This window comes from Carcharodon carcharias, chromosome 3, assembly GCF_017639515.1.
Source record: "Carcharodon carcharias isolate sCarCar2 chromosome 3, sCarCar2.pri, whole genome shotgun sequence".
In the NCBI taxonomy this organism is placed as follows: domain Eukaryota; kingdom Metazoa; phylum Chordata; class Chondrichthyes; order Lamniformes; family Lamnidae; genus Carcharodon; species Carcharodon carcharias.
In genome coordinates, this window is record NC_054469.1 from 201,634,912 (window position 1) to 201,648,885 (window position 13,974).

Below are 13,974 nucleotides of genomic sequence, written 5' to 3' on the forward strand. Positions count from 1 at the left end.
TTTTTACTTGCATTGGGAAACCTCATCCCGCCGTGGATGAGGTTTCCTAAAAAGTGCAAAGGCCGCTTGGCCTTTTCACCTGCCCATCAACCGAAAAATTGGACGGGCAGTGAAAAAATTCAAGTTAATTGATAATTTAATGGCCTTAACAGGCCTTTTAATATGTCGGCGGGTGCGTTACCGACTCTGGCGCCTGCCCGCCGAACAAAATATCGCACGACTGTGCGTTGCCGCCGGGACGCCCCCCAACATCAACACGCATCATTTTATGCTAGAGGAGGTCGGGCGTGCGCCCGCCCTTCAAGCTAAAAATTATGCCCATAGTGTCTTTCGCAACCTTGGAGCAGCCCAAAAGTATCACTGCTAGTTGAATACATTTTTTGAAGTGTAGTCACTGTTCTAATGTAGTAAAATGCAGCAGCCAATTTGCGTGCAAACAGTAATATGATAATAACCAGATAATCTTTTCTCAGTGACGTTGGCTAAGGGATGAATATTGTCCAGGATACTGGGGAGAACACCCCTGCACTTTGAATAGCATCACAGGATCTTTTGGAGTTGTTGTTATTTGAATAAAACATTAAACCAAGGTACCATCTGCCCTGATTTTTTTACTTGTTCATGGGATGTGAGCATCTTTGGCTAGGCCAGCATATATTGCCCATGGTGAGCTGCCTTCGTGAACAGCTGCTGTCCATGTGGTGTAGGTACATCCACAGTGTCTTTAGGAAGGGAACTCCTGGCCTCACAGCACTGTGGGAGTAACTGTACCACATGGACTGCCGTCCTCGCTAACAGCACTGTGCCTGTTCCTACACCACATGAACTGCAGTCCTCCCTAACAGCACTGTGCGTATTCCTACACCATGTGAACTGCAGCTCTCCCTAACAGCACTGTGGGAGTGCCTACACCACATGAACTGCAGCTCTCCCTAACAGCACTGTGCCTGTTCCTACACTACATGAACTGCAGTCCTCCCTAACAGCACTGTGCATATTCCTACACCATGTGAACTGCAGCTCTTCCTAACAGCACTGTGGGAGTACCTACACCACATGAACTGCAGTCCCCCCTAACAGCACTGTGGGAGTACCTACACCACGTGAACTGCAGCTCTCCCTAACAGCACTGTGCCTGTTCCTACACCACATGAACTGCAGTCCTCCCTAACAGCACTGTGCATATTCCTACGCCACATGAACTGCAGTCCTCGCTAACAGCACTGTGGGTATACCTCCGTCACATGAACTGCAGCTCTTCCTAACATGACTGTGGGTGTTCTTACACCACATGAACTACGGCGGTTCAAGAAAGCAGCTCACCACCACCTTCTCAAGGGCAGTTAGAAATGGGCAATAAATGCTAGCCCAGCCAGCGAAGCCCGCATCCCGTGAATGAATATAAAGAAAAGAGGGCAAATGGTACCTTAGTTTAATGTTTTATCTGAATGACAACAACTCCAACAATGCAACTCCCTGCACTGGAGTGTCAACCTAGATTGTGTTGACTCAAGTTGCGAGAATGAGATTGAACACAGTTCCTTCTGACTCGGAGGTGAGAGTTCTCCCCACTGAGGCATGTCTGCCACCTATGTAAGCCCATAATTTTCAGGCAAAGGTTTGGGGACTGAGGGCAGAGTGCCTGTGCCTGCAATGTAGGTACAAGCAGCTCATTGCCATGAAAATTAGGCAGAGGGAATGTGGTTTCCTGTACAATTTGCCCTTGACACCATCAGAATAGCTAAAGAAACAAACCTGAATGGCCTCCAACCTCTCTCCGAGCCTGTGAAGTTTTATTGAAGTCCCTTTATTTTCACATTTGAAGGATCTGTGATCCTTCGAGGAGAAATTATCCTTGCATGAAAGGCAGAATGATAGCAGAGTTCAAACTGTCAAAACACACACCAAAAAAGTGCTACAATCAAAAGTTCCTATGAAATAAATCTTTCAGTGTAATTATTTGTTTTCACATAACCTGAATATTTGTTCAGTGCCTTTGTGGAATAGTCATGGTTTTTTTGGTGGTAGTTGGGTACAGGGCGGGGCAAATGTGTTAAAAATGTTTTAGTGAAGTTATTAGGCACGTCATGCTGGTTTTCTAGGTTGATAGGAAAGAGACAGCAATGAGATTTTATCTGTAATATTAGAATTAAATGAATGTAGCCATGGCTTTAATTTCTTTGCTGTGTTGTCTTTAGCTTGCTGGTTATTATTTCGACATTAATTCCAAACAGTGTTATGTTAATGCTGTTATCAACTTGAGGGCCTGGACTTTCACTCCCAAGGCGAGTTCACAGGGTTGGGAAATATTCTGGCTCGCCGAATGTGGCTTTGAAGAAACAGCCTGGTATGTCCAGATTTTCATTCTGGGGTGGGAGTGGGAGGCAGATGTGTGCTGCAGTTGGGCCTGCCACCCTGGAAACAGTTTGTAAGTAACCACAGGGGCTGCCGAGTGCCAAGGTGGGCTGGTTAAAAGGCTCTCCTTGGTGCTCTGGGACTTCATCACATTTGTAATAAAAGTAGTTAGTCACTCTAGCCCTCATCCCTCATCCCCCACCTACTCCCATGTTCCATGCAGCCAGCTCATGCCAACCCATACCCCACTTCTCACCGCCTGGGCTGCCTTAAATCCTCTATTCCAACTCATGTCCTGCTACACATCCCAAAGCGCCTTATACCCTCCATACCAACCCATGCCCCTCTACCCACCCCTATTCTCGATGCCATCTTGGAATAACCCATGACCCCCCCCCCAACCCTCCACTCATCCCCATGGCCTTTTATAGCCTCCTTGCCAGATTAGTGCCAAATCAATCAAACCCACCCACCACCTTTGTCCTTAACCCGCTCCAATGATAACTTACTCAGTATCCACCATGGGCAGACCTCGGAGCCATGCTGAGATGAAATAAAACAAAGTTCTAAGTATCTATTACAGACTTTAGTATATTAAAAACCATTCTCATTGATAAAAGCCCATTCAATACATTTAAATCCCCTCAAGTACTTAATCCCAAAAAAAGTTTGGATTCATAGCCCACATCAAGGACAGCTAGTACCATAATAACCTCTTGAAGCTGTCAATAAAACTGTGAACTTACAGCCCCCAACTATGAGAATAATAGGTTGTGAAAGCAGTCAAGTATTAATAATACTATAATGATAATCCTCAGGCTCTGTCAATAAATAGCAATTGAAATTGTAAGCACCAATTTATTTTGCACAGCAGGCTGTTTTTGTTTTCAACACTTAAATAAGTTGACAGCTTGACAGTTCCATAGGCCTTAACCACTTTCTATGAGCATTCACTTTTACTCTTTAAAATCGTAAGTCATACACTGTGGAAACGGACCTTGCTCCAGTGAAAATGTGGTCTGTTTTAACTCAGCACTGAGTTCAAATGGCCGTGCTGGGCTCAGGCTCATGGACAGAACTTTTCATCCCGCGGGCGGGCGGGCGCGCACCCGACTCGGACGGGTGTAAAATAGCGTGCGATGGCGTAGGGTGAGCACCCCGGCATTATCGCGCACTCGCACGCTATTTTGGTTGGCAGGCATGAGCGAGTGGCGGAACCACACCCGGCATTAATTAACGGGCCACTTAAGGCCATTAACAATCCAATTGATGGCGATTTTCCGTTGCCTGTGCGATTTCATGCTCGTCACACGGGCAAAACGGACAGGCGGCCAGCATACATTTTTAAATACCTCATCCACAGGCGGGATAAAAGCAGCATTGCCCGTGTGAGTAGTAAGGAGTTTGGTACATAATTTGTTGCTGGTGACTTATTGATACTTGGCAGCCTCATCTCTGTTGGAGTCTTCGTTGTTAGCATTTCCAGGATTCATTTCAGGACTCCTTGGTGTCTCTACGGACCCCGGAAGATTCAGGCCATTTGGACCCTTCCAGTTATCAGACAGCCTTAAGTTACCCTGGTAATGGGGATTGTGGTCTCAGCTGGCGGCACCTCCTCTGGGGAGGAAGAGAGGGGCAGAAGAGAGAGGAAGGCATCCCTAAGCAGCTTCCAGGGACTACTGGGAGAAGAGGCGCAGGGCCAGCAGGATGTCCAAGGTGGAAGGGGCCTCGGATGACACCACTATCCTGCTGCCAGGGTTTTCAGGCGGCGATGCAGCTATCTCAATATGTCCGAGGTGCAATGCCGAAGGAGGCTTTGCCTCTCAAGGGAATCCATTACCTCCATTTGTCCGATGATTGGGCCTGAGATGAGCTCCGACTGTGTTGGTGGACACCCATGTTGGTGGCTCTGAGGGTCACAGTGGCCCTCAACCTCTATGCCTCTGGCTCTTTCCAAGGGTCAGTGGGGTATCTGTGTGAAGTCTCCCAATCAGCTGTCCACAGTTGCGTCAAGCTGGTGACAGAAGCTCTGTTTAGGCGTGTACTGACCTTTATTCTTTACTGTACAGATGAGGCCAGCCAGGCTGAGCGAGCCAGAGGCTTTGTAGCGATTGCTGGGTTCCCCCGCGTCCAGGGTTCCATCGACTGCACACATGTGGCCATCAAGGCGCCAGCAGGTTAGCCGGGTGCCTTTGTTAACAGAAAGGGATTCCACTCCATGAACATGTAGATAGTGTGTGATCATGGGATGCAGATTTTGCAAGTCTGTGCAAGGTACCCAGGCAGCTCCCATGATGCGTACATTCTCAGACACTCCCAAGTGCTGAGGCTCTTCAGTGCTCCAGCCCGACTGGATGGATGTCTGCTGGGTGGCGAGAGCTATCGGTTGAAGAGGTGACTCATGACGCCTCTCTGCCACCCAAGAACAGAGGCAGAGCAGCATTATAATAGGAGTCACGCCTTCACAAGGGCAGTGGTAGAGAGGACCATAGGTCTTCTCAAGATGCTCTTCCAATGCCTGGACATTCAGGGGCCGCATTACAATGCTCCCCAGAGCAGGTGTCACTGATAGTGGTTGCATGCTTGCTCTCCACAACCTGGCACTGGCAAGGGGAGATTCACTGGAGGAAGAGGATCTTGACGCAACTCCACAGGCCACAGATGAGGAGTCCAGTAATGAGTGAGAAGAACAGCACAGTGAGGAGAACGCTAAGGGCGTGGAGGCAGACGTCGGTAACCTCCAGGGATGCAGGGACACCTTGATCCAAAGCTCCTTCAGCTAGGATACCAAAGATCAGCCTCAACCACATGCCATGGCTGCCTCCTCCATGCTGGATGTCTGAAAGGACCCTTTCATTTAAACCCAAAGTCCACTCAGTGCCTGTGCAATAACGTTCAGAGCCACTTAGGTCCCCCATCAGATATTGGCGTACCCAGCACCAATAGAATAAAAAGGTGAAGCATAATCAAGCCATGATGACAGAAACAAAATTTATCTCATTTTGACAATTCCAATTTACATAAACTTCTCTGGTCTTCATTCCCAGACCAGTATAGATGAAGCAAACATAATTGAACATAAAATTACCCATGACCTGTCCCTCTTGCGCTCAAGGTGCCTTTAACTTACGCTTGCAAGTGCTACATCTCAGTGCTCCCCCCTCACTGGCACAGGCATTGGAGACAGCCTGCCGACTCTGCTGTCTTGTTGGCGTTAGTGACCTTTGTGGCCATCCTCTGGGCAGTGGAGCCTGTGCTGGCTCGGCCTGGCTGGCATCCCCCCAGTCATTGCAGCCAAATGAGATGCCATGGTCACTGGCAGAGGGGCGGAGGAGCTGCAGCCGTCATCCAGAGCGCTCTGAGAGGATCCCGCAGAGACAACAGCAGCTTGTGCTCCAACGTGAGGTCGCTCCTGGACCTCCCTGCTCACCATTGATGGATAGGCACCTAGCTGGGATACTGGGTGCCTCATTCATCTTCCACATTGACACTGACCACCTGAGGTGATTGCCTGTCTGAGAGCTTGGTGGTTCAAGCACAGCCCCAGGAACCCCTAATTCTATGCCTGCAGCTGCCTCTTCATCAGATTCGCCACTCTCTCAATGGAGGAGGCAGTGCGCTCGGCCATGAGGGTCAACGCATTGCTCACGTTCCGCATGGACTCCTCCATAATGGAGACCATGGCATGTATATCCTCGTAGACCTCCACCAGATTCTCCTGCACATCTCGCTGGACGTCCAGCATCTGCTGCCTAATGGACGACTCCAGGAGCTCATCATTTGTCTTTAACTGAGCATCGTTCTGATCCCCAGCAGTCCTCCAAGCGACGTCGCCCTGGGCACTTTCTGACTCTGCCTGCATCTCAAGCAAGTGTGAAGTGCTGTCACCAATGTGCACCGAGATACCAGCCGCTGATCTAATGCCCACCAAGCTGCTGGTATCTGCACTGTTGCCTGCTTCAGAGAGTGGGCATGGCGCAGGTGCAACTGAAGCTCGGTGGTCCTCCGGCATCAGGGGTGGTCCTTCGAGGTCTGCGGCGCTGGAAAATCTAAGGAAGAACAAGAATATGTCATTAGTTAAAGCCATCACATTGTCACTGTGCATGCCAGGCACCCACGTGAGACAATGGAGATCTGCATCAATGGTGCCATTGTCTTTCAATGATCAATGGGGACTCCAGCAAAAACAAGAATAGCTGGAAAAACTCAGCAGGTCGGACAGCATCTGCGGAGAGGAACACAGTTAATGTTTCGAGTCCGTATGACTCTTCATCAGAACTAAGGAAAAATAGAGAAATGAGGTGAAATATAAGCTGGTTGAGGGGGGTGGGACAGGTAGAGCTGGATAGAGGGCCAGTGATAGGTGGAGGCAAAGAAGAGATTGCCAAAGATGTCATAGGCAAAAGGACAAAGGGGTGTTGACGATGGTGATATTGTCTAAGGAATGTGTTAATGGGAACATTAAGGGTAGAAAGCAGGACAAGCAAGTGGCAGATGGCCCTAGTGGGGGTAGGATAGGGGGAAGGGATCGAAATGGGCTAAAAGGTGGAGATAAAATGATAGATTGAAATAAATTTAAAAATAGATGGGTAAAGAAAAAAGTATTTTTAAAAAATGTATTTTAAAAAAGTGTTTTTTTTTTAATTATAAATTATTGAAAAAAGGGGGATCGGAAAGGGGGTGGGGATGGAGGATTGAGTTCATGATCTGAAGTTGTTGAACTCAATGTTAAGTCCGGAAGGCTGTAAAGTGCCCATTCGGAAGATGAGGTGCTGTTCCTCCAGTTTGCGTTGAGCTTCACTGGAATATTGCAGCAGGCCAAGGTTGGACATGTGGGCCAGGTTCGAGGCCCCCATCAATGAAGAGACCACACTAGAATGGTTGCACAATATTAAAGTCTAAACTCTGTGTAGTGCACTCTTACCTTCGTCTGGCACCCCTGCCACTCCATGTCCGGTTGCACGTAGTTCGTGCCGGCTCTCAAGTTCCAAGGCATCTTGCTCATATCGGGAGAGTAGCAGTAGGTTGGGCGGGCCTCCACCTATATGTGACCTTGCTGCTTGGTTATGGCTTGTCTTCTCCTGAAAGAACAGAGGAACATTGATTAGTCCAGTCTCTACCTACAGTGCCATTGCAGTCTGGCCAACCCCAGCTGAGGAGCACCTCACAGGACACATCCGAGTCCTCTAGCCGCAAACAGCCAGGGCTCACCCACTTGGCTAGCTCCAGCATCACTAGCAGTTGGCACTCAGACTCAAGAACCACTGAGGTCCATGGGGGGATGGTCACACCTTAACACTTCTCCACACTGACCCATGCCAAGATGGCAATCACCATTCCTGAGTGCAGCAGCTCATTGAAGCGCTTCCGGCACTGCACCCATGTGCACCACACGGCTGCCACCTCCTCCCATGCCCTTTTCTTGAGGTGTGATGGCCTCCTCCTCCCACCTCTGGGGACAAGGGGTCCTTCCTGGCAGCTACCTCCTCCAGGAGGATGGTGAGGCACTCGGTGGAAAAGCAGGAGGCCGAGTGCCAACTCAAGCTGCCCTTCTGCCCGCCACGTCCAGCCACACTCGAGACGTCCTTCCGTGGCATCCTTCCAGGGGCTGCCTGAGCAATTATTAAACTGGCTGCTGGCTCGCCATTGGATTCGGTGGCCGACAGGCCCCCGCCCCTGCGTGGCCCTTCCTGACCAGTGCAGAGCCGCATTTCAAGCTGGGTGAGCCATAATTGGCCCACCAGCGTGAAATCGCAATCTGGGGCCAGTCGCAGGTGGCGGAACGTTTCCCAGCCTCTCCTGGGCTCATCCACAGCGCCTGCTTGATGACCTCTGTCTGTCCCATATGTGTGAATCCCATCCCACCAACTTTCCCGTACCAGCGAAATGAGATCTGTCGGAAATTAGAGCAGGACTTCTGGATCTGGAGGCCCGAGTGCTATTTTGAATAAGGCACAGAGTCTCCACGATTCTGGGAAAATCCAGGCCCAGGTATAAGTTGTGGCTCACTTTCACCTCTTAATCAAATAGTTGTAAGGTTCCAGTCAGAAACTTAAGCACAAAATCTAGGCTTAGAACTCCAATGCAGTACTGAGGGCGTGCTTCATCATTGAAGATGCCTTTCATATGAGACTTTAAACTCACGTCTGCACCCTCAGATGGATGTAAGAGATGTCATGGTGCTATTTTGAGGAAGAGCAGAAGAGATCTCACTGGTATCCCAGTGAACATTTTATCTCTCAACATCACTTAAAAGAAAACAGATGACCTAGCCATTGCTGTTCGTGGGACTTTGTGTGTGCAGATTGCGTGCTCTGTTACCTATAATACAATGATACTACCATTTAAAAGTACAAAACTGACTGCAAAGGTCATCTTGAAGGTGTGAAAGACGCTATATAAATGCAAGTCTTTATTTTCTTTTTCTCCACCTATCGAAAAATGCATTAAAATAGTGCATAAAGAGAATTAACCCATTGAAATGACACAGCAGTTGGTAAAGCTGAGAGGGAAACTTTAAATAACTGTCATAACCTATATTTTTAAGTGGTATGTTTCAGACGCAGCTCTAAATTCAGGAATCAGACCACCAGTTCTCAAGAGGTTTTTATATCAAACTACATGAGACATTTATTAACTTACATTGGTTAAATATACACACATAGCTACAAATTACTACTGTCATAACTTTAACAAATTCCCAAACTAATCTCCACTAAGGCAACAACAACCCATAGGCTTTAAGTAGACACCAAGCAAAGCACTTTCACCTTACAAATTCAAAATGAGGTTCCTTTCACTTTGGTTCCTTTGCAGACACAGTGGTAGGCTTACAGACTTTGATCTTACATTGCCTCTGCCCTGCACACACGAAACTGCTATCTGTTATACCTAGCACATCTCATTGAATGTAAATTCTCATTGTATCACCAGCCCCTTTGAACTCCACCTCTTCTAACAATAAAACCCCTTTCATTGTACCAATTTTGTTAGTAATATAAACATTGCTTGGCCTCCGCTAGCTAGGTGCCAGGGTTCACTCTCCTTCTTGAATGCTCTATTCAACAAAATGCAAATACACTCTACCTCTCTTCCATCTCAAAACTGGTATACCTCAAAGCACCCAGACTAGCTGGCTTTAATCCAATTAAGATACACCCACAGACTAACCCTCGATTTTTAAAAAATAATTCCCAATAACATTGTATATATTAATCGCTTCATGACACATATACTCTTATTGGTGCCGAAGATAATTCTATTCCATAAATACTTGCCTTAAATACGTCTTCCACAACTCAAATTGGTGTGCCCTATTTGATAAGACAGGAAGATCTTGCGGTGTTCTTTCTTTATTTCTAATCACTCAATATATTGGCACCCTGGACTTTGGAGAGGACAGATTCAGTTGTATGACACACCTTGACAAATTGCAGCTAGCTTTAGTGATCTTTTCTCAGTGTCTGTTTTGTCAATCTATGTGGCAGCAGCCCTTAACAAAGTGGAACTGACTAATCAATGGGTTAATGACACCCAGTGCTTGGTCAAAGAAAGCCATGTATAATAGAACTTCCACATACATTAATATCAGAAGTCACCACAAAAAACAACATAATGAATTTGACTGATAGGAAGCACAACATATTGTCTGAGGTCCACTTGCACAGAAATGACTGACAGATGGTCTAAGTGGGACAATTAGTTAATTATCTCACTGCAGCCTTGGTGTAAGCCTGAAAATTCTGTCTGGCCATTGTGAAAATTAACCTAGTTATTTTTAGAGCTTGTAGTGCTCTAAATAATTAGGGAGCAACTCAGGATGTCCCAAAGTGCATTTCAACCAATGAAGTACTTTTAAATTGAAGCCACTGTTGTAGTGTAGGATTATCAGTTTCTAGAAGTATTGGTGCGCGACAAATATTGACAAGGACAGTCTTCCAAGTCTTCTTCAAAATAATGCCATGGAATCTTTTGTATCCACCTGAGAGGGCAGACTGGACCTTGGTTTGATGGCTCATCCAAAAGACAACACGTCCAAAAGTGCAGCATCCCTTCAGTGCTGCCCTGGAGCGTCAGCCGAGATTTTCTACACAAATCGCTGGACCCATTCCTAAATCCACAAACCTCTGACTCAGAGACAAGGGCTCTAGCACTGCTACATACTGCTCAAGATTTCTAGACTCTCCAACAGCCAATTCTAGATGTTGCAAAATGGGTACTTCTACAGAGTGGAAAAGCCTGATTTAACAAAGTGGTTTCCTTTTTAGTCTGTGAATACTGTACGTTATTTGTATATCTTTTAACTAAGTGCAGGGAAAAGCCACAGTACGGACCTGATCTTATGGATCACAAGTAAATTCATGATGATGGCCAGACAGTAGCCTGGACAGGCCTTGTGCTCCAATCTGCAGAGCAATGTTTGACACTCTTCAGGCCCAGTGCTATCTCATGGGGTGGGTACTCTTTCAGGGGCACTTTCTGCATTCCTGTCGTCGCCATGTCAAATGACACACTTGCGTTGAAGCCAGAAGTTCAAAGTGCACTGCTGGCTAGTAGAACTTTGTGGAAAAAAGGAAGGCAGAGATGGAAACACATGGGGCATTACACATTGAACTCTGTGATGAGATGCTGAAGTGCATAGGATGAGGAAGAATGTAAATAGTCACAGGATTATTACAGTAGAAAGTACTGTTCGGCGGAAAAAGCATTGAAGAGCTGAGAGTTGAGAGCTACTGTTAGTTGAAGGGAATCCAATTTTAAAATAGTTTCTCAAAAAAGGTGGGAGGGTGAAAATCGCAGGCAGTCCAAAGGCTTAGAATAGTGACATCCCCTCACTGGTGCTGTTTTCTTGCACAGCACATGCAGTAAAATCGACTTACTGGTGTCCCTCGATGATATCTTGTTTTTACCTCGCCTGGTCTGAGGTAGCCTGGGAGTGAATATTTTGTATAATGTTCCCACATCATGAAGTTTTACCCCAAACATTGCGAATGGGAACAGTGGATTGTGGGTAGAATAACTCATTCATATAACTTCATGATGTTGCAACAGAAGTCCAAACTCCTCAGAGCAACAGATCTACAGCATACAATGCAGCCTTAAAGTGAGAGGTACCAGTATTTGTTTGGATATCTTGGCATTTTTAATACTTATGGTCAATTCATTAAGCTATAAGATTCTGTTATCCTTTATGCCTCATTATGGTTCTTTTAATGGATTAATTATTCAATCTTAACAAGTGAACTAATCTTATAGATAAGAAGACAAGGTGGAATCCAATTGCTGGTAGACCTGTTGGACCATCGGATGCAAGAAGTGCATCGCAGTGCCTGTGGTGCCCTCAGAAACCTGGTATATGGGAAGGCAAATGATGACAACAAAATTGCCTTGAAAAACTGCGGTGGGATTCCTGCACTGGTGCGACTGCTTCGGAAGACTCCTGACGTGGAGATCAGGGAGCTGGTTACAGGTCAGATTCTATCTTTTCTGCACTTTACTGCTGTTTTCTTCCTGAAGTGGGAAATGAAACCCCCTTTTTCTCTGTTTGAGTGAGTTAATTTATTACATCAGGTTCAAAACAAAACCAACTAGGATTTTCCATTGGGCATGCTGTCTCTCTCCTTTATACAAATCATTTAGCAATTCATTGTCTAAAAGATGCCTTTGAAATTAATAGAGGGCAGGGGTGGGGTTATGACAAATGGGATCACTGTCTGACTGGCCAGTGGGAGCAAAGTGAGTACGCTGGGTCAAGACCTTGGAACTCCCTCCCTAACAGCACTGTGGTTGTACCTATACCACATGGATTGCAGCGATTCAAGAAGGCGGCTCACCACTACCTTCTCCAGGGCTATTAGGGATGGGCAACAAATGATACCTTAACCAGTGAAGCCCACATCCCTAAAACAAATAAAAAAAATCTCTGTCTTGGTTGGACCCCACCTGTTCAATTCTGAGCATCTCAAGAAGGATATATTGGCTTTGGGTGAGGGTGCAGCACAAATTCACCAGAATGTTGCCAGCGATAAAATGGTTTATTTGCGAGGATATGTTGCACAAACGTGGCTTGTATACCCTTGAGTACTGGAAGGTTGAAGGGCGGTTCAATCAAGATGTTTAAGTTGATAAAAGGATTCAATGGGGCAGATAGAGATAAATAATTTCCCCATGTGGGTGAGTCCAGAACAAGAGGGCACAATCTTAAAATTAGAGCCAGATCATTCTGGAGTGAACCCAGGAAACATTTGTTCACACAATGGGTGGTGGAAATCTGGAACTCTCTGCCCCCAAACTGTTGTTGCTGCTGAGGCAATTGGAGCTTTCAAGGCTTAAATCGATAGATTTTGAAATAAAAACAGAAAATACTGCAAATACTCTGCAGGTCAGGCAGCATGTGGGGTGAGAAATGGAGTTAACATTTCAGTTCAGTGAGGGTCAATGACCTGAAATGTTAACCTTGCTTCTCTCCACTGATGCTGCCTGACCTGCTGAGTATTTCCAGCATTTTCTGTTTTATTTCAGATTTCCAGCAGCTGCATGTATAACATATTTTTTTCATTATATTATTGTGGTTTAATGTAAAGTAGGTTGATGGGGGTAAGTATAGTTGGATCTTTGTGTGATTTAATTACATTTGGAGTCAAGTAGACTGCAAGCTTTAAATCATCAAAAGAAGCTAGGTGCTTGACATGCTAATGAGTAAACATGGATGCTGGCTTAGCATGTAAGGTATGAAGGGAATTTGCATTTTTAGATAAATGAAGGGATACTTGGATTTCAAGGGATCTTAGTCTGTTTACAACTAGCCACATAAGCAAGACTAAGGAATGTGTTTATTTTTCCCAAAAGGTTACTGACTATTTATAGGGGAGAATTTTCAGGTCTGCGTGCTGGCGCGCGCCCGGCCCACTCGAGTGTGAAATAGCACGAGATGGCGTTAGCGAGTGTCCCGATGCCATATTGCGCCCATGCAATATTTCAGTTGGTGGGCACATGCAAAAGTTGGAAGCACACCCCCTGACAATTAAGAGGACAATTAAGCCCATTAAAGTTGTAATTGTTCCAATATTTTGTGATCAATCCAACCTCACAGTTGGTGGACAGGTGAATTAGCCAGGCAGCCTTTGCATTTTTCATGAAACCCCATTCAAGGGCAGTATGAGGTTTCTGTTATTAAATTAAAAAATAAAGAAATCTATGGTCAGCATTTTTATAATGTGTATATTTAGGTGATTGTTTGTGATGCTTGGACATTTTTGTTTTGATTTTAAAATCTTTATTTAATACTTTTGAAGTCTTCAGCTCCCTGAGGCAGCTCTCTGCCTTCAGGGAGCTTTCATTCCACGTTCGCCTGCACCCGTGCTTACATCAGCACCTGCCCTCCTCCCACCCCCACTTTGGCAGTATTGAGAATTTCAGTGTACACTTACACTGGCTGTCCATTAATTAGCCAGCTCCTGGCCTTTCCCGGACCTCCGATCAGACCTGCCTGCCAATGTGAAAATTCTGCCCATTGTGGCAACATAAAAGTTTTTATATTATGAAGAAGATATAGTTTCAAAGGCTTAGAGAACAATAGAATTTACATATTAAAAAGAGAGAAACGTATGTAAAGGAGAA

General features: G+C 46.0%; 1 protein-coding gene across 1 annotated transcript in view; it reads left to right on the forward strand.

Annotated features, from left to right (window-relative positions):
- LOC121276499 (catenin delta-2-like) overlaps positions 1-13,974 on the forward strand; it is a 943,152-nt gene that overhangs the window by 619,537 nt on the left and 309,641 nt on the right. The window contains exon 10 of the mRNA XM_041184989.1: positions 11,611-11,824. Within this exon, the coding sequence (XP_041040923.1) occupies positions 11,611-11,824 (214 nt within the window). The remainder of the gene's footprint in view (positions 1-11,610; positions 11,825-13,974) is intronic.